General features: G+C 48.9%; 1 protein-coding gene across 1 annotated transcript in view; it reads left to right on the plus strand.

Moving 5' to 3' along the window:
- KLC1 (kinesin light chain 1) overlaps nt 1-25,547 on the plus strand; it is a 68,950-nt gene that overhangs the window by 35,393 nt on the left and 8,010 nt on the right. Inside the window, exons 2-6 of the mRNA XM_083167864.1 lie at nt 19,357-19,618; nt 20,904-21,134; nt 22,680-22,758; nt 23,105-23,330; nt 24,024-24,111. Of these exons, the coding sequence (XP_083023990.1) occupies nt 19,358-19,618; nt 20,904-21,134; nt 22,680-22,758; nt 23,105-23,330; nt 24,024-24,111 (885 nt within the window). The 5' untranslated portion in view covers nt 19,357. The remainder of the gene's footprint in view (nt 1-19,356; nt 19,619-20,903; nt 21,135-22,679; nt 22,759-23,104; nt 23,331-24,023; nt 24,112-25,547) is intronic.

The following is a 25,547-nucleotide window of genomic DNA, read 5'->3' on the forward strand; positions in this document are numbered from 1 at the left end:
GCAGGTCCAGCCTATCACAGCATATTCCAATGAAAGTCTTAGAAGCTTTTTGAACTTTATTCACACCTTATAACTTATTTGTGTTTACAAGACAAACAACAAAAAACGCTTTTAGAGCACTTTGTCCGGCGTTAACCAGAAGTAATACCGGACTCAGATCGCTCCACTTACAAGCCTCGTTAAGATGGCCAATTCATACAACATGAAACATGTGCATACAAAATTCTGACAAAACAAACAAAAACTCCAAAAAAATAAAAATAAAAATAAATAAATAAATAAAAATAAAAAAATAAATAAATAAAAAAAAATAATAATAAATAAATAAAAAACAAACATAACTTATGCAGTCATATCCAAAGCTGTGCGATATCCAAATGCTCTATATATGGGTTTTTTATATGAAGTTTGCAAGAGAAACGTAAGTGTACATTTATGCTCTGCCTTTTAAAACAGAGATTCTGAGAGAGTAAAATATATACATATATTTATATATATATATTTTTTTAAAGAGATTCCACTTACCTCAGATCCCTCTGTAAATAGCAGACACAAATGTACGCATTCTTTCTTGCTTCTTGTCATCCGAGGACGAGCCACCACTGAAAGCTTTAGGAATGCGACCTTCCTTTCCAGAGCACGCAGATATCTCAGAGCCTTAGAAATGACTGCAGACGGTCTCTTTCAAACAGGTTTATTCACCGTACCGTACCATAGCTCGTTGGTCACATACTTATACCATGTAACACAAATAATTCCTCCCCCTTATGGGAGGGGATATTACCAAATACATACATGTTCACATGCTACACTCCCCTAGTGTGGTGTTACAAAGTCTATAACTGGTTTGACGTAACTTTACTATGCCATCTCCGATGACATGGAAGAGTGTATTTCCTCATATGGGTATCATTAGTAACTTTGACTTATTTACAGAACCTGAAACTCAGAAGGAATATATTTTAACCCATTCAGCTTCCTGTACACAAGATAATTATAATGCTAGTACATATGGGTCTTTATAATACTGACAAGAATTATGCTATGGTATAATAAGTAATATAATGTTGAGTAAGATAAACTCTATCAACGAGGACATGCACTGACACTAGAGGGAGGAAGGTACAGGTGGGAGACATTAGTCACAGGAAGAGGAGCAGCAGAACACGAGGACATGCACTGACACTAGAGGGAGGAAGGTACAGGTGGGAGACATTAGTCACAGGAAGAGGAGCAGCAGAACATGAGGACATGCACTGACACTAGAGGGAGGAAGGTACAGGTGGGAGACATTAGTCACAGGAAGAGGAGCAGCAGAACACGAGGACATGCACTGACACTAGGGGGAGGAAGGTACAGGTGGGAGACATTAGTCACAGGAAGAGGAGCAGCAGAACACGAGGACATGCACTGACACTAGGGGGAGGAAGGTACAGGTGGGAGACATTCTTCACAGGCAGAGGAGCAGCAGAACACGAGGACATGCACTGACACTAGGGGGAGGAAGGTACAGGTGGGAGACAGTCTTCACAGGAAGAGGAGCAGCAGAACACGAGGACATGCACTGACACTAGAGGGAGGAAGGTACAGGTGGGAGACATTAGTCACAGGAAGAGGAGCAGCAGAACACGAGGACATGCACTGACACTAGGGGGAGGAAGGTACAGGTGGGAGACATTAGTCACAGGAAGAGGAGCAGCAGAACACGAGGACATGCACTGACACTAGGGGGAGGAAGGTACAGGTGGGAGACATTCTTCACAGGCAGAGGAGCATCAGAACATGAGGACATGCTCTGACACTAGAGGGAGGAAGGTACAGGTGGGAGACAGTCTTCACAGGAAGAGGAGCAGCAGAACACGAGGACATGCACTGACACTAGAGGGAGGAAGGTACAGGTGGGAGACATTAGTCACAGGAAGAGGAGCAGCAGAACACGAGGACATGCACTGACACTAGAGGGAGGAAGGTACAGGTGGGAGACATTAGTCACAGGAAGAGGAGCAGCAGAACACGAGGACATGCACTGACACTAGAGGGAGGAAGGTACAGGTGGGAGACATTAGTCACAGGAAGAGGAGCAGCAGAACACGAGGACATGCACTGACACTAGGGGGAGGAAGGTACAGGTGGGAGACATTAGTCACAGGAAGAGGAGCAGCAGAACACGAGGACATGCACTGACACTAGGGGGAGGAAGGTACAGGTGGGAGACATTCTTCAAAGGCAGAGGAGCAGCAGAACACGAGGACATGCACTGACACTAGGGGGAGGAAGGTACAGGTGGGAGACATTCTTCACAGGAAGAGGAGCAGCAGAACACGAGGACATGCTCTGACACTAGAGGGAGGAAGGTACAGGTGGGAGACATTCTTCACAGGAAGAGGAGCAGCAGAACACAGGGACATGCACTGACACTAGGGGGAGGAAGGTACAGGTGGGAGACATTCTTCTCAGGAAGAGGAGCAGCAGAACACGAGGACATGCACTGATACTGGGGGGAGTAAGGTACAGGTGGGAGACATTAGTCACAGGAAGAGGAGCAGCAGAACACGAGGACATGCACTGACACTAGGGGAGGAAGGTACAGGTGGGAGACAGTCTTCACAGGAAGAGGAGCAGCAGAACACGAGGACATGCACTGATACTGGGGGGAGTAAGGTACAGGTGGGAGACATTAGTCACAGGAAGAGGAGCAGCAGAACACGAGGACATGCACTGACACTAGAGGGAGGAAGGTACAGGTGGGAGACATTCTTCACAGGAAGAGGAGCAGCAGAACACGAGGACATGCACTGACACTAGAGGGAGGAAGGTACAGGTGGGAGACATTAGTCACAGGAAGAGGAGCAGCAGAACACGAGGACATGCACTGACACTAGGGGGAGGAAGGTACAGGTGGGAGACATTCTTCACAGGAAGAGGAGCAGCAGAACACGAGGACATTCACTGACACTAGGGGGAGGAAGGTACAGGTGGGAGACATTAGTCACAGGAAGAGGAGCAGCAGAACACGAGGACATGCACTGACACTAGAGGGAGGAAGGTACAGGTGGGAGACATTAGTCACAGGAAGAGGAGCAGCAGAACACGAGGACATGCACTGACACTAGGGGGAGGAAGGTACAGGTGGGAGACAGTCTTCACAGGAAGAGGAGCAGCAGAACACGAGGACATGCACTGACACTAGAGGGAGGACGATTCAGGGGAAATGTGAGGAAGAATTACTTCACAGAAAGTAGTACAATGTAAACCTGCTTGGGATAGGCATATTGACAAAAAGATAAGGATCAGATATGGTTTGAGGTAACTTGTTAAAAAAAGGGGCAGACTAGATGGGCCAAGTGGTTCTTATCTGCCGTCACATTCACTGGGCGGTATTCAATGAGCCGGAATCGCCAAGTTTTATGGCGATTCTGTGTTTTTATCGTGTCTGACGGTGATTTTTGGAGCCCCAAATGCGAATCACCCTATTCAATGAGCTGAAATCGCCGATGACGACCGGTGAATGAAGCAGCAATCGCCAAATGTTATTCTCTACAAATCGCCGTTTTTTGTCTATAGGATTTTACATGGGGAATCGACGGTAGTTGAGGGGAATCGCCAAAAGTGTATTCAATGAGAAGTTGGCGATTCCTTTTTCTTCTTTCATATCGCCGTTCCTCACCGAGTGTCCCTCGTCATCTTTTTCTGGTGAACTTTTATAGGAACATGTGAAATAATTGGTTTTAAGTGTTCTATTTAACTATGCAAGTCTAATGTATTATTATTTGCTGCCCTTGTGTGATGTCATGGTCGTAGAAGTGCTATACAAATATATATTTAATTTCTTCAGGTATTTTTTTTTTCTCCCACAAAGCACTGTTCTTACCCATGGTGCACCTCACTTACCCATGATTCTCCTCCCCACCTCACTCCTTCGTTTGCCCTTTGAGCAGATTACCCAGCGTTTGCCGTATGCTGTATGGGAAGCGTTTGTCCAGGGTAATTTGCTTTTTTCTTGCATTTCTCTGCATTTTTTTAAACAACTGACTACATTAATGCGGCTGTATAGGGAAACGCCGGTATGGCTGAGAATCGCCGTTAGGGCCGGCGATTCTCAGCCACGTTGAATAGGGTGACTTGGCGACTCCCCACGAATCCCCATGCATGGCGATTCACAGCTAAAAACCGGCGATTGGCAGGCGAATGTTAAATCTGGATCACTGTGACCAACGATTCTGGCTCATTGAATACCGCCCTATGTCTCACTTGAGTGTTGGTCTTGCAGATAACATGATGCTGCATCTTGCTGAACCTGGATCTGCAATGCTGGAAGGAGGATTCTTTCTCCCTGTATAGGATCGTTGGGTTGACACTGTTAAGGTTGACATACATTGGGTCGACCGGCCTTAGGTCGACACCTCATTTACGTGGGTCATGGCTTTAGGTCGACAGGGTCATAAGGTGGACACATGCATAATGTTGGCAATGGGAAGGTATATGGTCAAAAGGGCGACACATGTTTTTCACATGGTTGTTTTTTTGCCGACATGTGCCGACAGGCGGTATTTCATGCCGAGCGTAGCGGCGCACTTCTTTGGTGTCCATGTTGACTGTCGACATTCAGGACGAAAAACCCATGAAAAACCATTTCAACCTTATGACCCTGTTGACCTAAACCCATATTGAAAAAAAAGTGTTGTGCTAAGGCCTGTCGACCTTCAGTGGTCGACCCAATGTATGTCGACCTTAGTTGGGTCAACACAATGACCCATACCCCTTTCTCCCTCAGTCACTTCCTGAGACCTTATCATGTTTTCGCTGTGACCCTCCATTGGCTCTTTTACCCCTTTCACACCAGAAAATGCAGGGACATTCCCGGATTGGCCCCTTTCACACCAGAAAATGCAGGGACTTAACGGGGAAAATGGTCCCTGGATTAAGCAGGGACATTCCCGGGTTGGCCCCTTTCACACCAGAAAATGCAGGGACTTAACGGGGAAAATGGTCCCTGGATCAAGCAGGGACATTCCCGGGTTGGCCCCTTTCACACCACCCTTGTCCCTGCATTTTCTGGTGTGAGGGGGTCGGCAGGGTTCAGACTGCGGGGATCCAGGCAGCGGCGGCTGGGCGCTTGTAGCGCTATTTTCCGCGCAGCGGGGCAGGAAGCGCTGCTGGATTTGAAAACATATTGAAAAGACTGGCCGGATGCTGATTGGTTGAGAGCGTCCACCCAGTCTTTTCAAAATGTTTTCAAATTCAGCAAAATTTCAGCAAAATATCGCTACAAGCGCCCACTGCCTTGATCCCCGCAGTCTGGACCCTGCCACCCACTGCCCGTACCCAACTGCCTGGACCCAGATAAATATCTTTCAGACCAGCCAGTAACCCGGGCTGGTCGCGGTAACAACTGTGCTAGCTAGCAGGTGTGAAATCCTGGCAAATTTTCCTGGGAATTTGGCCCCAGAACCTTGCACACCAGCGCTAGTCGCAGGTTCATTTTGGCTGCTTTGAATGGGGTATTCGTTACCATCGACCAAGTAGAGGAAACACAGTACAGTCATGTGCCATCGTTAAGTCTGTTATATGTGTCTGCTTTCTCAGGTGACACCTTTATTGTCCTTCTGGTCAGGCTGCAGTATATATGGGAGCCTTGTTACAGGCCTTTGTGCGTCTTCCGCTTCTGTGCAGCGGTGATTGAAATAAAGGCCTTTAGGGCTCGGGCTGAAATTACCATTGATCATTATTGATCAGTACATGGTCTGTTCACATCCAGTGAGTTATTCCGTAATGAGATACTTTCCCCAGTAAGGTCTAACATGCAGATAATTAGGGAAGCGTTGCTGAAGAACGAATGACCCAGCGGGAATGGTGTATAGGGAAATAAGTGAATATTCAAATGAATGTGTAAAATATGGTGGAGGGCAAAAAGGGATTAGACGTGATATCGTCCACGGCAGCCATGTGAGATGTCGGATGAACTCGTGTGGGTTTTTAAAGAAGTCTGAGTTCGTTCCTCATCTTGCACGGATATTGAGCGTTTTTACTCTCTTTCTCCTGCATCCAGAGCCGCATGATGCACTCTCTGCCAAAGAGACGGGATCCCGCTCGTGCCGGCGGCGTAAGAGGTGCTGACTAGGCTTGCAAGGGGTAATAAAGTTCCTGGTACTTCTTTACTTTCACGGCGCCAGCATGGCGCCGCGCGTCAGAGTCCCCTTGCGGGGCTCGCTTCGCTCGCCCACGCTGCGGGCTCGGTGGCTCGCTACGCTCGCCACGCTAATTAAAATCAACTCCATGCCAACATGGATAGTGGAGGTATGAACTATCCATGTTGGCATGGCGTTAACTTCGTTTATTTTACTTAGGACACACAAGCGCTCACACTGGAGGCCCATACTCTGACGGAGAATCAGCACCTAGCCTAGGGTTGATGAGACTGGTGGTTATGTCGGCATCGGAAGACAGACAGGGGAGTTATTTAACTGTATTTATGGGAGCCCTAAATTGCATCTCCAACGCCACTGTAGACAGAGTAGTATACAATTGTTTAGGCGCCCATTGTCTGATTGCTACCGGGGGTGCTGGGTTTCGTGGCGCAACGCAAAAAGTCCCCTCTGGGCACCCAAGCAGGACGCTTTGCACATTTCTGTTCACAACTCAGGGGGCTACAAGAAGAAATGTCATTGCAGCATGTGTTGAAACAATTGAGTTGCCGCTGGTGAGTACCCATAAAACCACTGATTCACCGCCTTGGAGTGGGCGTCTCGTTCCTTTTCACGCTCAAGCGCACATTTGTACACAGGGGGAAGTGCTTTCTCTAAAGGTGCAGTAGCAATAGTCAGAAGAAGCACATCTGCGGCATCTGCTTCAGAGTCAGACCCTAGCTGTCTTTGCTTCTGATCATTAGGTTCTGCAGGTTCCCTTGCTGATGGCGATAATAACAATGTCATTCTTTGGATAAATTGAATGGTCTCCTAAGGGATGATTCAATTGTCTTAGAAGTTAGAAGCCAACATGATTAATGGATACCCAACAGAGCCACTCCATTGTTCCGTGTGCCCATTAATCATCGTGCTTGTTGTGCCCAAATAGACTGGGTTTAGTCTCATGTAGCCTCTTCAGCTCAGGAGGCGACGAGACCGGGTTTAGCCGCGCATAGCTGTGCAACCTGAGGAGGCGACGAGACCGGGTTTAGCCGCGCATAGCTGTGCAACCTGAGGAGGCGACGAGACCGGGTTTAGCCGCGCATAGCTGTGCAACCTGAGGAGGCGACGAGACCGGGTTTAGCCGCGCATAGCTGTGCAACCTGAGGAGGCGACGAGACCGGGTTTAGCCGCGCATAGCTGTGCAACCTGAGGAGGCGGCGAGACCGGGTTTAGCCGCGCATAGCTGTGCAACCTGAGGAGGCGACGAGACCGGGTTTAGCCGCGCATAGCTGTGCAACCTCAGGAGGTGACGAGACCGGGTTTAGCCGCGCATAGCTGTGCAACCTGAGGAGGCGACGAGACCGGGTTTAGCCGCGCATAGCTGTGCAACCTGAGGAGGCGGCGAGACCGGGTTTAGCCGCGCATAGCTGTGCAACCTGAGGAGGCGGCGAGACCGGGTTTAGCCGCGCATAGCTGTGCAACCTGAGGAGGTGACGAGACCGGGTTTAGCCGCGCATAGCTGTGCAACCTGAGGAGGCGACGAGACCGGGTTTAGCCGCGCATAGCTGTGCAACCTGAGGAGGCGACGAGACCGGGTTTAGCCGCGCATAGCTGTGCAACCTGAGGAGGCGGCGAGACCGGGTTTAGCCGCGCATAGCTGTGCAACCTGAGGAGGTGACGAGACCGGGTTTAGCGGCGCATAGCTGTGCAACCTGAGGAGGCGACGAGACCGGGTTTAGCCGCGCATAGCTGTGCAACCTGAGGAGGCGGCGAGACCGGGTTTAGCCGCGCATAGCTGTGCAACCTGAGGAGGTGACGAGACCGGGTTTAGCCGCGCATAGCTGTGCAACCTGAGGAGGCGACGAGACCGGGTTTAGCCGCGCATAGCTGTGCAACCTGAGGAGGCGACGAGACCGGGTTTAGCCGCGCATAGCTGTGCAACCTGAGGAGGCGACGAGACCGGGTTTAGCCGCGCATAGCTGTGCAACCTGAGGAGGCGACGAGACCGGGTTTAGCCGCGCATAGCTGTGCAACCTGAGGAGGTGACGAGACCGGGTTTAGCCGCGCATAGCTGTGCAACCTGAGGAGGCGACGAGACCGGGTTTAGCCGCGCATAGCTGTGCAACCTGAGGAGGTGACGAGACCGGGTTTAGCCGCGCATAGCTGTGCAACCCGAGGAGGCGACGAGACCGGGTTTAGCCGCGCAACCTGAGGAGGCGACGAGACCGGGTTTAGCCGCGCATAGCTGTGCAACCTGAGGAGGCGACGAGACCGGGTTTAGCCGCGCATAGCTGTGCAACCTGAGGGGGCGACGAGACCGGGTTTAGCTGCGCATAGCTGTGCAACCTGAGGAGGCGGCGAGACCGTGTTTAGCCGCCCATAGCTGTGCAACCTGAGGAGGCGGCGAGACCGGGTTTAGCCGCGCATAGCTGTGCAACCTGAGGAGGCGGCGAGACCGGGTTTAGCCGCGCATAGCTGTGCAACCTGAGGAGGCGACAAAACCGGGTTTAGCCGCGCATAGCTGTGCAACCTGAGGAGGCGACGAGACCGGGTTTAGCCGCGCATAGCTGTGCAACCTGAGGAGGCGACGAGTAAGGGTTTAGCCGCGCATAGCTGTGCAGCCTGAGGAGGCGACGAGACCGGGTTTAGCCGCGCATAGCTGTGCAACCTGAGGAGGCGACGAGACCGGGTTTAGCCGCGCATAGCTGTGCAACCTGAGGAGGTGACGAGTAAGGGTTTAGCTGCGCATAGCTGTGCAACCTGAGGAGGCGATGAGACCGGGTTTAGCCGCGCATAGCTGTGCAACCTGAGGAGGTGACGAGTAAGGGTTTAGCTGCGCATAGCTGTGCAACCTCAGGAGGTGACGAGACCGGGTTTAGCCGCGCATAGCTGTGCAACCTCAGGAGGCGACGAGACCGGGTTTAGCCGCGCATAGCTGTGCAACCTGAGGAGGCGGCGAGACCGGGTTTAGCCGCGCATAGCTGTGCAACCTGAGGAGGCGGCGAGACCGGGTTTAGCCGCGCATAGCTGTGCAACCTGAGGAGGTGACGAGACCGGGTTTAGCGGCGCATAGCTGTGCAACCTGAGGAGGCGACGAGACCGGGTTTAGCCGCACATAGCTGTGCAACCTGATGAGGTGACGAGACCGGGTTTAGCCGCGCATAGCTGTGCAACCTGAGGAGGCGACGAGACGAGACCGGGTTTAGCCGCACATAGCTGTGCAACCTGAGAAGGCGGCGAGACCGGGTTTAGCCGCACATAGCTGTGCAACCTGAGGAGGTGACGAGACCGGGTTTAGCCGCGCATAGCTGTGCAACCTGAGGAGGCGACGAGACCGGGTTTAGCCGCGCATAGCTGTGCAACCTGAGGAGGCGACGAGACCGGGTTTAGCCGCGCATAGCTGTGCAACCTGAGGAGGCGACGAGACCGGGTTTACCCAAGCACAGTCATGTCACCTCAGTAGGTGGCAAGACTAGGTTTAACCATGCATAGTCCTGCCACCTCAGGAGGTCTCCAAACAGGGCTTAGCCACGCCACCACAGGAGGCAACCAAACTAGGTTTATCCATGCATAGCTGTGAAAGTAATTTTTGCGGGGACACTTTTATGTTTCAAACTTGCTGGATATGGAGAAAGGGAGCTGTGAAGACAGAGATTGGAGGTAGGAGCAGATAGGGACTAAGGGTGGGGTGGAGAGTTTGTGGGCTAAAACTGTCACAGCTCAAAGTGAAAGTACATTGCAGAAGCTGTCATTTCAACTGGCTTTTAACTAGTGTGTGTTATTAATACAGTATACAGTATTGTCAGCCTTTGTTCCATATATAGAGAGGTATTTTGTCACCAGTGCTGGCCTGCGACAGCTTGTCAGAAACCCCACAGTATTGCTTTGTGCGCCACTGTCATCGTATTTTTGTGCATATCGTCTGTGTACGTGGGTCGTTAGCGATGTCCTCTATCAGGATGATGCCCCAGCCCCACGCTGTTTCTAGTCATGCCTGGCATCAGCACTGTTGGGTCATGTCTCTCCCGATTTCGTGCTGGGTACAAGTTGGTTAACATCCCTGCATCTGTCATACACAGACAATCCTGCAAGAGGAGCAGTCAGTGTCTCCCACCAGATAACTACCACACTCTACACTGCTATCGCTTCTGTACGTTCTATGCGTTCTACTGCAAGGTCGAAGTGACATTGATCCGCAGGAAATGCTGCGTAATAACAAAATAGCTGCTCAACATTAATAATTAGGACTAGGAATCATTCCATCAGCAACATTTTTTATCTCTTTCTAAATGGGGAAAAGGTTGAAATAGAAATAGGCGTTAAATAGAGGAATTGCTTTGATCTTCTTCTAAAAAGACAGATTTTAATACTTTGCGTATAATAAAGTATGGTTAAACTTTTTGCTGCTTAATTGTATAAGAAATTATATATGGCCAGATGTATCAAGCTTCAAAAGTGATAAATTGGAGAGTGATAAACAAGCAGCCAATCAGCTGCTACCTGTTATTTTTCAAACCCAGCCTGTAACATGACAGGTAGGAGCTGATTGGCTGGCTGTTTATCACTTTCTATTTTATCACTTTGTGAAGCTTGATACATCTGGCCCATAGTCTTAAGGTGCGTATATATCGCTCAGTATTCCGTTTGCAGAGATGGCCGCTGATGAAAAAGAAACTGCCGGGGGAGCCCGGCAGTGGATATCAGCTGGTCGCAGGAGCATGTTCCTGCGACCAGCAATCACTAGGGGGGTAAAAATGGGAGCGCGCACCCGGCGATTTATCGCCAGTGCACACTCCCATTGCTGGCAATATGGTCGCTCAGCGACTATATTGCCAGCGATATTAGCAATAATCGCCCCTGTGTGTACGCACCTTTAGGAAGGTATTCAATGTTCCGTCGCTGTTCCCTATTCAATGCTGTCTTTACCGACAGCATTGAAGAGGGATCACGGCAGAAAGAGCCAGAATTTAGGAGCTGTCGGACCCGTTCTGCCGATAACGGCCATGGATTGTCGCGATCCCGGAGGCAGATTGACAATCCACAGACACGTCCACTTTTTGCCGATCGACGGGAGGGATCGACAGCCGTTATACGGGATTGAATACCCCCTTAATTATTAGTAATTGGGACAGATATTTTTACAGAACTCCACAGCGACCGCTGTAACTGTCCCCACATTGGAGAGAAGGATTTCACATGTGTAAAGGACTCCCCTGGGGAATCTGACACTGCGCCTGTGCAGGGGTATGGCTCCTTGTGTTGGCCACTGAAGGTCGACATGGCTATAATCAGCAGGGTTGGAAGCTTGACACAAGCATTAGGTCGACAATGGGAATGTCAACAGTCAAAAGGTCTTCCTATTGTCGACCTGATGCTTGTGTCCAACCCTGGTCACCTTGTCATACTGACCTATTTCATGTGTCGACTTTTAATGGTGCATGTTGTGTGCAGAGTGTCTATACCAGATGGAGACTTCAGGAGAGGGATGGGGAAGATCCCTCTCCTGCTACTCTGCCTTCATATGGGGGGAGGGTGTTTGATTATCACTGTTCAAACAACTTCTTATTACAGATCACGAGGCACCGAAGCGTGATCCTGATAAGTGCCGGCATCGGGGAGAGAACACTGCATTGGGGCTAATTGCCCCACCACTGCCAGTAGCCAAGCTATCGCCATTGGTCATGTTACCGCTGATAATAGCTATAATAGCCCTGTAGGCTTAAAGCATTTTAGAGTTTAGTACATATGGGTCTGCTCGTAGCCTCCATTGATGATAATGGGGAAATTCAGTCTTGCCACCAAGGACCCTCCGCAGAACACTGCATGCCAGCCATGAGCATCAAACCACAACCGCAAAACCTCTCTCTCTCTGGTAACTACAATGGCAATGACAACAGTTCAGTTACATTCTGCTGTGCATGTCCTTTACACCGTTACTTGACCAAGGACGGCTGTGTATGTGCCGCTCTGTCTGCTTTGCTCACGCTGAGCCAGAATCACTGCAATGTATCTGGGGCAGTACGGATGGTGTAATGGTTACATTACTGCCTCACAGCGCTGAGGTCATGGGTTCTATCCCCACCATGTGTTATATATACGGGGCAGTACGGATGGTGTAATGGTTACATTACTGCCTCACAGCGCTGAGGTCATGGGTTCTATCCCCACCATGTGTTATATATACGGGGCAGTACGGATGGTGTAATGGTTACATTACTGCCTCACAGCGCTGAGGTCATGGGTTCTATCCCCACCATGTGTTATATATACGGGGCAGTACGGATGGTGTAATGGTTACATTACTGCCTCACAGCACTAAGGTCATGGGTTCTATCCCCACCATGTGTTATATATATGGGGCAGTACGGATGGTGTAATGGTTACATTACTGCCTCACAGCACTGAGGTCATGGGTTCTATCCCCACCATGTGTTATCTATACGGGGCAGTACGGATGGTGTAATGGTTACATTACTGCCTCACAGCGCTGAGGTCATGGGTTCTATCCCCACCATGTGTTATATATACGGGGCAGTACGGATGGTGTAATGGTTAGCATTACTGCCTCACAGCACGGAGGTCATGGGTTCTATCCCCACCATGTGTTATATATACGGGGCAGTACGGACGGTGTAATGGTTACATTACTGCCTCACAGCACTGAGGTCATGGGTTCTATCCCCACCATGTGTTATATATACGGGGCAGTACGGATGGTGTAATGGTTACATTACTGGCTCACAGAGCTGAGGTCATGGGTTCTATCTCCACCATGTGTTATATATACGGGGCAGTACGGATGGTGTAATGGTTATAGCATTACTGCCTCACAGCACTGAGGTCATGGTTTCTATCCCCACCATGTGTTATATATACGGGGCAGTACGGACGGTGTTATGGTTATAGCATTACTGCCTCACATCGCTGAGGTCATGGGTTCTATCCCCACCATGTGTTATATATATGGGGCAGTACGGATGGTGTAATGGTTACATTACTGCCTCACAGCACTGAGGTCATGGTTTCTATCCCCACCATGTGTTATATATACGGGTCAGTACGGATGGTGTAATGGTTAGCATTACTGCCTCACAGCGCTGAGGTCATGGGTTCTATTCCCACTATGTGTTATATATACGGGGCAGTACGGATGGTGTAATGGTTACATTACTGCCTCACAGCACTGAGGTCATGGGTTCTATCCCCACCATGTGTTATATATATGGGGCAGTACGGATGGTGTAATGGTTATAGCATTACTGCCTCACAGCACTGAGGTCATGGGTTCTATCCCCACCATCTGTTATATATACGGGGCAGTACAGATGGTGTAATGGTTAGCATTACTGCCTCACATCGCTGAGGTCATGGGTTCTATCCCCACCATGTGTTATATATATATGGGGCAGTACGGATGGTGTAATGGTTACATTACTGCCTCACAGCACTGAGGTCATGGGTTTTATCCCCACCATGTGTTATATATACGGGGCAGTACGGATGGTGTAATGGTTAGCATTACTTCCTCACAGCGCTGAGGTCATGGGTTCTATCCCCACCATGTGTTATATATACGGGGCAGTACGGACGGTGTAATGGTTACTTTACTGCCTCACAGCGCTGAGGTCATGGGTTCTATCCCCACCATGTGTTATATATACGGGGCAGTACGGACGGTGTAATGGTTACATTACTGCCTCACAGCGCTGAGGTCATGGGTTCTATCCCCACCATGTGTTATATATATACGGGGCAGTACGGACGGTGTAATGGTTAGCATTACTTCCTCACAGCGCTGAGGTCATGGGTTCTATCCCCACCATAGCTCTAACTGTGCAGAGTTTGTATATTCTCCCCGTACTTGCGTGGGTTTCCTCCGGGTACTCCGGTTTCCTCCCACAATCCAAAAATATACTGGTAGGCTAATTGGCTCCCAACAATATTAACCCTAGAATGTCTGTATGTGCGTGTACATGTAGTAGGGAATATAGAGTGTAAGCCCAACTGGGGCAGTGACTGATGTGAATGTTTAACTATACTTTGTAAAGCGCTGCGGAATATGTGTGCGCTATATAAGACACCAGAAGCAACAAAAACTGGGCTCTGGTTAGGATTGCGTTGGTGAAGCAGCTACTAGAAAGGGGTGAGTATTCCCTTAAGAAAGAGGGTAAAAAGAAGAAAAAGTAGCGCTAGTACGCCAATGAACATTGACAATATTTAATAACTTATAAAATCATGTAAAACGCTTGAAATAAAGACAGCAGGATCCGTTCCTATAAATGTCACCAGAGTTACCACATAGACTCCAATGCAGTCCAGAATGATAAATCAACCCCACATGGGGGACACCAGTGGACGGTGTGATGAAGGTGGGTGGATGTTAATAGTTACCACAATTAGATCACCAGGAGGAATAGTGCCATTAGGAATGCATAGCAGCAATGTCTCTCCCAAATGGGTGAAAGTACCAGGTTCAGTGGTGGTTTCCTAATGGAACTATTCCTCCTGGTGATCTAATTGTGGTAACTATAAACATCCACCCACCTTCATCACACCGTCCACTGGTGTCCCCCATGTGGGGTTGATTTATCATTCTGGACTGCATTGGGGGCGGTATTCTGAGGCAGATTCGCCAAGTTTTATGGCGAATCTGTGATTTTTTCGTGTGTGTCTGCGATTTTTGGAGCTCCAAAAGCGAATCACCCTATTCAATGAGCTATATTCGCCGATGGCGACCGGCGAATGAAGGACAATTCGCCATATGTTATGCGCTGCAAATCGCCGGGCTTTGTCAATAGGATTTTTCATTGGGATTCGCCATGATTTGCCAATAGTGTATTCAATGAGAAGTTGGCGAATCTATTTCTTGTTTCATATCGCCGTTCTTCACCGAGTTTCCCTCGTCATCTTTTTATGGTGAACTTTTATATGAACTTCTGAAATAATTGGTTTTAAGTGTTCAATTTAACTCTGCAAGTGTAATCTAATATTATTTGTTGCCCTTGTGTGATTTTATGGTTGTAGAAGTGCTATATAAATATATATTTAATTTTTTCTGGTATTTTTTTTTCTCCCACAATGCATTATTACCCATGATTCACCTCAATTACCCATGAATCTCCTCCCCACCTCACTCCTTCGTTTGGCCTTTGAGGAGATTACACAGCTTTTGCAGTCTGCTGTATTGGAATCGTTTTTTAAGAGTAATTTGCATTTTTTTTTTTGCATTTTACTGCAATTTCTTAAACACTGACTACAGTAATGGAGCTGTTTAGGGATACGCCGGATTGGCTGAGATTCGCCGTTAGGGGCGGCGAATCTCAGCCACATTGAATAGGGTGACTCGGCGAGTCCCGGCGAATCCCCATGCATGGCGAATCGCCGCAAAAAAGCCGGCAAATTAATGGTGAATCTAAAAACATTATCGTCATGACTGGCGATAAAAGTCATTGAATACCTATGTGGTAACTCTGGTGGCATTTATAGGAACGGATCCTGCTGTCTTTATTTCAAGTGTTTTACATGATTTTATATGTCATTAAATATTGTGAATATTCATTGGCGTACTAGCGCTACTTTTTCTTCTTTTTGCGCTATATAAGAAACTGTTAATAAATAAATGTATCTAACCCTGAGAAAAGCGAATCATCTTATTGACGGGAATGTCTGACCAGTTCTGTGTACTCGGGAATTGCAACAAAACCGATGACTGTTTCTGCAGCAATGTGTATGTGGCTTGTGGGCGCCTAGTTGTGCTGCTAGTTTTCTGCATGGGCTCTGTTGTGTTGCACTCTGTATGTAGCAATGGACCACTTCTAGACCCCTATAACTGAGGAAGAGGATGATGATGAAGTAAGGTGTAATGCCATAAGTTTGTTACAGTACCTACAAGGCCTTTTGTGATGTGAAACAGATTTTTTTTTTTGTTCTAAAATACTAGTTTTGACTTCCACATACAGATGTGTCCTCGTACACCTAGCCTTAATATGCCATGAATAGTGTGAGCCGCCCCGTGGGGTAGCGTCTTTCTCGCTCAAACACATACAGATGTGTCCTCGTACACCTAGCCTTAATATGCCATGAATAGTGTGAGCCGCCCCGTGGGGTAGCGTCTTTCTCGCTCAAACACAATCGCAATATGCGGCAACAAACCCTCTTTACCAGACCACACAGATTTATGTACCCCTTTCCCTTCATACCCCCTGGCTGACTTCTGTGATTTGACACATGGAACCATATAGTGGAGGGGAGGACCTAGCAGTGGTGAGGTGGGGTTGGCTGAGTTGACCCAGCATATGCCTGCTCCACAATACTAGTACAGACCGAACTTGATCTTGGTAAATACACCTTCAGGAGTTTGTCTCATTTTCTGATCATCTAATGAAAACTTCTGGCGATTTCCGGTGTAAATGATTAGGTTACTGTAGTGAATTCCAGAGCTGTACGTTCCTTGTCAGACAGATGGTCAGCATTACTTCTCCTATTCTATCAGTATGACCTAGTACCATTAATTTCCTTAATACTGGTTCTCTAATGCAAAATAAGGAACTCTCGCTCTCTCTCGCGAGCACGCTCTCTCTCGCGAGCACGCTCTCTCTCGCGAGCACGCTCTCTCTCGCGAGCACGCTCTCTCTCGCGCGCACGCTTTCTCGCTCTTTCTCGCTTTCTCGCTCTTTCTCGCTCTTTCTCGCTTTCGCTCGCGCTCGCTCGCTCTCGCTCTTTCTCGCTCTTTCTCGCTCTTTCTCGCTCTTTCTCGCTCTTTCTCGCTCTTTCTCGCTCTTTCTCGCTCTCGCTCTTTCTCGCTCTCGCTCTTTCTCGCTCTCGCTCTTTCTCGCTCTCTCTCTCGCTCTCGCTCTTTCTCGCTCTCGCTCTTTCTCGCTCTCGCTCTTTCTCGCTCTCGCTCTTTCTCGCTCTCGCTCTTTCTCGCTCTCGCTCTTTCTCGCTCTCGCTCTTTCTCGCTCTCGCTCTTTCTCGCTCTCGCTCTTTCTCGCTCTCGCTCTTTCTCGCTCTCGCTCTTTCTCGCTCTCGCTCTTTCTCTCTCTCGCTCTCGCTCTTTCTCGCTCTCTCTCGCTCTCTCTCGCTCTCGCTCTCTCTCGCTCTCGCTCTTTCTCGCTCTCGCTCTTTCTCGCTCTCGCTCTTTCTCGCTCTCGCTCTTTCTCGCTCTCGCTCTTTCTCGCTCTCGCTCTTTCTCGCTCTCGCTCTTTCTCGCTCTCGCTCTTTCTCGCTCTCGCTCTTTCTCGCTCTCGCTCTTTCTCGCTCTCGCTCTTTCTCGCTCTCGCTCTTTCTCGCTCTCGCTCTTTCTCGCTCTCGCTCTTTCTCGCTCTCGCTCTTTCTCGCTCTCGCTCTTTCTCGCTCTCGCTCTTTCTCGCTCTCGCTCTTTCTCGCTCGCTCTTTCTCGCTCTCGCTCGCTCTTTCTCGCTCTCGCTCTTTCTCGCTCTCGCTCTTTCTCGCTCTCGCTCTTTCTCGCTCTCGCTCTTTCTCGCTCTCGCTCTTTCTCGCTCTCGCTCTTTCTCGCTCTCGCTCTTTCTCGCTCTCGCTCTTTCTCGCTCTCGCTCTTTCTCGCTCTCGCTCTTTCTCGCTCTTTCTCGCTCTCTCTCGCTCTCTCTCGCTCTCTCTCGCTCTCGCTCTCTCTCGCTCTCGCTCTTTCTCGCTCTCGCTCTTTCTCGCTCTCGCTCTTTCTCGCTCTCGCTCTTTCTCGCTCTCGCTCTTTCTCGCTCTCGCTCTTTCTCGCTCTCGCTCTTTCTCGCTCTCGCTCTTTCTCGCTCTCGCTCTTTCTCGCTCTCGCGCGCGCTCTCTCGCTCTCGCGCGCGCTCTCTCGCTCTCGCGCGCGCTCTCTCGCGCGCGCTCTCTCGCTCTCGCGCGCGCTCTCTCGCTCTCGCGCGCGCTCTCTCGCTCTCGCGCGCGCTCTCTCGCTCTCGCGCGCGCTCTCTCGCTCTCGCGCGCGCTCTCTCGCTCTCGCGCGCGCTCTCTCGCTCTCGCGCGCGCTCTCTCGCTCTCGCGCGCGCTCTCTCGCTCTCGCGCGCGCTCTCTCGCTCTCGCGCGCGCTCTCTCGCTCTCGCGCGCGCTCTCTCGCTCTCGCGCGCGCTCTCTCGCTCTTTCTCGCGCGCGCTCTCTCGCTCTCGCTCTTTCTCGCGCGCGCTCTCTCGCTCTTTCTCGCTCTCGCGCGCGCTCTCTCGCTCTTTCTCGCTCTCGCGCGCGCTCTCTCGCTCTTTCTCGCTCTCGCGCGCGCTCTCTCGCTCTTTCTCGCTCTCGCGCGCGCTCTCTCGCTCTTTCTCGCTCTCGCGCGCGCTCTCTCGCTCTTTCTCGCTCTCTCGCTTGCTCTCACATATGAATCTTTTTTTTTTAAAGGTTTTTTTTTTCATTCTTTACTATTCAAGTGGGCACAGAGTGAGAATATAGTAGTGTACCAAGTGGTGAGTGAAGCACGCTTATACAGTGTTACTGTCGACCTATAGCGGTCAACCGAATGACTGTCAACCTAAGTAGTTGACCCTATGACCCATACTGGCTTATTGTTTTATCTTCTTACGACACAGTTTTTCCTCCACCTGTTCCTATCCCCTGTGATGACCAATGGGTATTACATGGTTCTATTTGCACTAGTCCGGCAGCCCTCCTTTTTTCTGGGAGAAGTGGTATCTATCCCCAGAAATAGGGATGGCCATCGACTATTGATGATTCAAAATCATCGATGGTTCATGGCCGATGTCGAATACTTTTACCTTCGATGGGACAGCAAGACGATTTCTTGTATTTTCAAAGTGCCGGGACACGGAGCATAGCTACACCCGCGAAGCCCCCCCCCCCCCGTGTTTTGATTGGCCCCCAGGCCAATCAATCAAACACAATGGATGGCCAATCAGCTGCTACCTGTCAATTTACATATGGGAGCTGATTGGCTGTAGAATTATCACCTTGCACATAACGCTCTTTCTGGGGATAGATAACACTTCTCCAAGCTCCATACATTTACCCCTCAGTCACTTCTGGCCTATATGATGGTAAGGGACAACTAGATGCAGTGTGCACTTCAGGTCATCAGGCCACCTGCTCTGTACACGATTTGGGCTACTCTCCAAGCCCTGTGTGGAGGGGACTGGAAGGCTAATAGTGTACGATCTGTCTAACGTAGGTTCTGAGACATACAGGCGTATTATAATGTGGTCAGTGGAACCTGTCGCAGTGATTGTTTACGATTGGTGAGACACTTTTTGTCTTCTCTTTGCAGAATGTATGACAACATGTCCACAATGGTGTTTCTTAAGGAAGACAAGTTGGAGAAACTCACCCAGGATGAGATCATTTCTAAGACCAAACAGGTGATCCAGGGCCTGGAGGCCTTGAAAAACGAGCACAATTCCATCTTGCAAAGCCTACTGGAAACCTTGAAGTGTTTGAAGAAAGATGACGAGAGCAACCTGGTGGAAGAGAAATCCACCATGATCCGCAAGTCTCTGGAGATGCTGGAGCTTGGCCTTAGCGAAGCACAGGTGATTGTGACGTGTTCCACCTTCCCAAATTGCAATTCCAAAATCCACTTGTTTAGAATATAGATGGGATGAAACCAACCATTAATGGCATACTTATATCTGACCTGAAAGCTGTCCTGAAACATTGACATTTGTGTATACAATATATAAAATTCCACTTCACGAAGAGGGTTGGGAAGCCATTTTGAACTTTTGCAGTGTTCATATTGATTGCTTAAACATTTCGAAAAATTGTGAGCTATTGTATTTTCTGTGGTAGTTTTTGAAAACGGTGAATGGAATGACCTACAGAAATGTAGTGTGTAGCAATTTAAAGTTGCCCTAGTTCAAAAAGTTTTGTCTTTGAGCTTGTTTGCAGACAGGAAGTCTGGTCTGCATAGACTAGAAATGTCTCCTAGTAACAACCATATCTGGTTGATAGATCTACCGTGCCTTGGTGTCAGTAGGTGTCAGTAGGTCAAAAGGAAAAGGTCAACATGCAATAGGTCGATGGGGTCAAATGGTCGACAGGGTCAAAATATCGACCATCAAAATTTTGACATTGGAGATGTCAACAGGGCTAAAAGGTCAGCATTCAAAATGTTGATATTATTTTTCCACATTTTTTGGTTGGGGTGATGGGGGGGGACGGGGGGTACATTTTCATACTTCACCATCCATGCCGGCATAGGCGGAGAATATAATAGTGTGTCCGAAGCGTTAAACTAATTCAGAGGTGGGCAATAAGCGGCCCTCCAGCTGTTGATGAACTACACATCCCAGCATGCCTTGCCTAAGTTTTGCTATTTGCCATGCTGCAACTGATGCAAGGCATGCTGGGACGTGTAGTTCATCAACAGCTGGAGGGCCGCCTATTGCCCACCCCTGCACTAATTGATGGTCCATGTTGGCAGGTGTGGACATTGAGACAATAAAAAACCTCTGGTCGACATTTTTAACCCTGTCAACCATTTGAATGTCGAACATTTGTTGATCTTTTGACCCTGTCGACCTGTGAAGTGCGTTTTGAGTTCTAAGTGCCTTCTTGTGAACCATATTATATTTAAAATATTTTAGCAATTGAAAAATACCTTGAAGATGATGCTTTTAAAGACAAAAAAAGTGCCCAAATAGAGGATATATTGCAGACGACCCCCCTGGGATTACTGCTTTGTGATTAGAGCATGGTGTCTGGAACATACACTTGTATTTGTTAGAATTTGTTATTGCTACAAGTTAGGAATTGCCCCCACGTAGCTGAATACCTCCGCCGGCGCCTCGTGACTCTGGCGCTCCTTTTCCACAGGTGATGATGGCCTTATCCAACCACTTGAATGCAGTAGAGTCTGAAAAGCAGAAACTGAGGGCTCAGGTCCGCCGGCTGTGCCAAGAGAACCAGTGGCTGCGGGACGAGTTGGCCAACACCCAGCAGAAACTTCAGAGGAGCGAACAGTCCGTGGCCCAACTAGAGGAGGAAAAGAAACATCTAGAGTTCATGAATCAGCTGAAAAAATATGATGATGATATTTCTCCATCGGTACGTCGCTTTTTTTTTTTTTCTTCTTTTAAAATTGAGATGGTTTGCTTAGGTTATGTTTTGTCATGTTCATTAGCTAGATGCTTACTTTGATTCTCTAAGTTGATTTATGTTTGTCTCTATTGCCATGTACTAAAGTGTTGGCCAGACTGCTCCACACAGTCCATTACTCATCAGTGCAGCCATTCTGGGGTCAGTTGTAAGTCACCATGAATCCTGATGTACTGCCTTATGCTGACACAAGGGTTAGTGCATGTGATCGCAGAAACCAGTGCTGCCCAGTGATTTTACACCCACCTCCGCAGCAGTTACCATTGGTATTGGCACTTGCAAAAGTCCCATGCTAGATGATGTAGGTGCAACTCAGAATTACATGGAGCGTCTGACACATGCCCAGGACACCCCCACAAATCAGGGTGGTTCCATAGCTCTCTCCCTAAGACAACCAATGTCACTGAAAGACCGATGCCTCGGAGTTCCACATGACGGACTTATACAAACAAACTTACATTTACTTCTCCATATGCGGCACCTCCGTGATTGTATCCTGGTAGCGCAAAGCTCCGTAATTTGGTAAAGATAGTGTAGAGGTTGCTCCTGTTTTGGGGGCAAATGTCATGATGATGTTTTCTCATAGCTGTGGTTCTTTTTTACACCTGCCCCATTTGCCATTACAAAAGCCCCGCACAGATGTCCCACTTAATTTAGTCACAGTGGCTACAGGCAGCCTGAGCACCAAATGAGTCTAGGTGAGATGTACTAAGCCTTGGGGCACGATTCTCTAACACATCGCCAGCATTCGCATTGTTAATAATCGCATTATGCACTAACATATTAGGACTGCTGTTGCGTTAAGAGCTGTCCTTTGCGTTGTGGGCGGCGATGTGCAGCAGGTCCCCATCCCTCCCTGGACCCCTACCCGGCTGCTGCTTCTCGGCCAGGGCTCCGCTTCCGGGAGGAGAAGGTCACTGGTCCGGGCAGCACAGCAGGAGGCTGCCTGGAGACAGGTGGGGGTCTCGCGGGTTGTTGGGGGACGCAAAGGGAAGTCCGTAGGCTTCTATGGGGTTACGCCATCTAGAACTGACGTAATCCCCCACAGTGAAGTCCCAGCAGTGGGGCTTTGGCGCATATGAAAATGCGGTGAAAACCCTGAAAACAGGGTTTTTACGGCATGTTTTGTTTGGTGCATCTCGTCCTTGGAGAGCGAGAGAAAGGACAAACCATGCTGCTCCTGTCCTTTCTCAAACACCGTTTGTACCATGGCAGATGCTGATTGGCTGGTACTTTATATTTATCCACTCTACAACGCTTCGTACATCTCCCCTTAAATCCTACTGAGTACATATAGGTTGACGACTATATTCTGATCTCTCCATTATCATCCTAGTTTTTTCCCTGTCCGGTCCTCACTAGAACATAAATCTGACCTTTCCTTTCATTGGCTTTACAGTGCTGAATGTTCTGTATTTCTGCATTGAGATCATGTTTTTTTTTTTTTTTTTTTTTAAATCTTTATTGGGTTAAATCTAAAATTAACTTTTCCAGGATGATAAAGACAGTGACTCCTCTAAGGAGCCTTTGGATGACCTCTTCCCCAATGACGATGACGACCAAGGACCAGGAAGTAAGTGTCCTGTCACATGTCCTGCTGAGTTTAGCTTCTTGAATTAAACTTCCTAATGAATTGTTGATAATGTGAAAATATAAAAATGAATAAGATGGGAATATATAGGGTATTGTCTGAACGTTGTTCACCGATATATCCAGTCCTGCAGCCTGTACAGGTTTCAGCCCAAGTTGACCCTTTTCAATCAGCACATTACCAAGTAGTAATGCTTGACCCAGTAATTTGCTTTGCTGTGTGAAACGGAGATCAGACTGGGACCTGCAAAACCACTCGATACTCAAAAGTACTATTAATAAGTTTGGCTTGCATATTAAACCTGATTAATCCAAGGCACTGTTTGCAGTACAACAACAGCACAGCAGCGCGGCCGCCGCGGCCCAACAAGGTGGCTACGAGATCCCTGCGCGATTAAGGACCCTCCATAACCTGGTCATTCAGTACGCCTCCCAGGGCAGGTATGAAGTGGCTGTACCTCTCTGTAAGCAAGCTCTCGAAGACCTGGAGAAGACCTCTGGCCATGATCACCCAGATGTGGCCACCATGCTCAACATACTGGCTTTGGTATACAGGTCAGTAGCATCTACATAGTTCATGGGACAGATCTGCGTACTTGTATCAGGCAGCCTGTGGCCTTCCAGCCATTGAGGGACCGTGGGTAAGCGCAATTGCAGGAGCCACAGGCAATGTGATTGGAGGTTACTCCAAAGGCTGTGAATTCGTGCACCAAACCCCGCCTTGCAAATGTTGGCCAGGCCGCCACCCATTTGCAGCGGGTGTTCGCACGCACTGGCTGTGAATGGATGTTTGACACAAGCATCCACTCGCAGCCAGTGCGTGCGAACACCCACATCATCCGATGGTCACCAACCATCGAATGATGTGGAAGGTACATGCACATCTAAGGTGGCTCAGAGCAACCTGAAGGAAGTGGGCGGGTAGCTGGCACCCTGGTACCCACATCACTAGGCGATTTTTCCATGGAAACGCCCAGTGTTTTCATGGGAATGCCAATTAAAACGCTGGGCGTTACCCCTGGCCCACCGCTCCAGGCCCCCATCCCGCCCCCCAGGCCGCAATGTTGGGTCCTTGCACCCGGTGAACAATCTGTTCGCTGTGGACGCACGCCCCCGGTACATGTCGAAAACATTGCGCTCGCATGTGAATTCGCATTGCGAGTGTACGAACCTGAATAAGGTCCTAATTGTTGGACAAATCTGATTTATTCATATCCAGTTGTTTAGCAAAACGTTCTTCATTTCCAGGGACCAAAACAAATACAAAGACGCCGCCAATCTGTTAAACGATGCCCTGGCCATCCGAGAAAAGACTTTGGGTAAAGATCACCCAGCGGTGAGTAATCGATGTCCTTATTACAGTGTTTATCCTCCCTAGACTGCAACCTCCCCCTCCCCCCCCCCGACTCGGCGCTCATCAGTGTGACCGTTCTAATGTTAAACTCTACAGGAGAGATTGGTAATGGGCAGGCCGGTTCCGTGCAGCAGCAGGTAGGGTCCCGCGGTGATGCGCAATATGCCTACCAATCATCTCTAATGAGTCACGTGTAACGCTCCCGTCCCTCATTAAAGCAGCACGGGGGGGGGGCAAATTCAAGCCATACTGTTAATTAAGGAGATAATTGTAAATGAGACCGAGGGGCTGATGGTAAACTATATATTGTACGGGATACGGTCGTTAGGTCGACCCTATAAAGATTGACCGCTAAAGGTTGACGGGGCTTAGGTTGACACATGAAATAGGTTGACCTGACTAAGGTCGACATGTGGTTTTCACAGTTTTTTTGGGAACCGACATGTGCCGACAGGCTTTCATATTCTACCATCCGCCAGGGCATGGATGGAGAACATAAAAGTGTGCCGATTGCAGCGTGCCATGCGAGGGGACGCGGTACACCGATACAGTGACCGTGGTGACTTACTAGTCTTCAGTCTAGCACCCGAGGACGTCCCAAGGAGTTCCTCTTCCCTGCCTGGGGTGTCGCTGTCTGCTGTAGTGCTTCTAGCACAGTGAGGTCTGTATATCAGCACTGATATGAAAACCAGACCTGTGCTAGAAACACCACAGCAGACAGCCACCCCCCAGGCAGGGAAGAGGAACTGCATGGGTTTTCAAATATGGCGGGTGCTAGAATGAACACTACCTCTTATTGCACAACTAGTTACCAGCCCATCAATATGATGGATCAATGTAACCGTTAAGTCAGCGACGGCGGCTGTGCGCATCCGAATGGGGCATCCAAATGGGGTGAAGTTGCTCCATCGGGGCACCACCTAGTGGCCACCAGCACCCACAACGCTTGAATTCCCCCCCTAGAGTTGAGGAGCAGTGTAAGCTTTTTATTCTTTAGGATACCCTGGAATGGAAGTGCATAGTTTAGGCCACTAACTGGCATCCTGCACATCTGTATCTTACATGTTTTCAGATCAGAACCCCAAATAAACCTGTAAATAGGAAATAGGCTGTGACTGCTTTCTCCGTACCGGCATCATACCCTTTTTAAACCAAATTACACAATCTTTATTGGATGAAAGGTTCTGTCCTGACTTTGCTGCTTTAGGAATGGCGACTTTCCACTATATGATTTTGTGGTTGTATAATCGTGGAATGGAAATTGTCCTACCCAAGAACAATTGCACGGAATCTGTAGTTACCTGTTTAGAAAACAAAAATGTGGATCATGGGGTTGGGCATAAAACCGTCCCGAGGGCATGATTTATTTTTTGATTATTAATAACCAATAAGATATGTATTAATCTCTGTAAAAGCAA

Source organism: Crinia signifera, chromosome 12 (assembly GCF_055691185.1).
Source record: "Crinia signifera chromosome 12, ASM5569118v1, whole genome shotgun sequence".
NCBI lineage: Eukaryota > Metazoa > Chordata > Amphibia > Anura > Myobatrachidae > Crinia > Crinia signifera.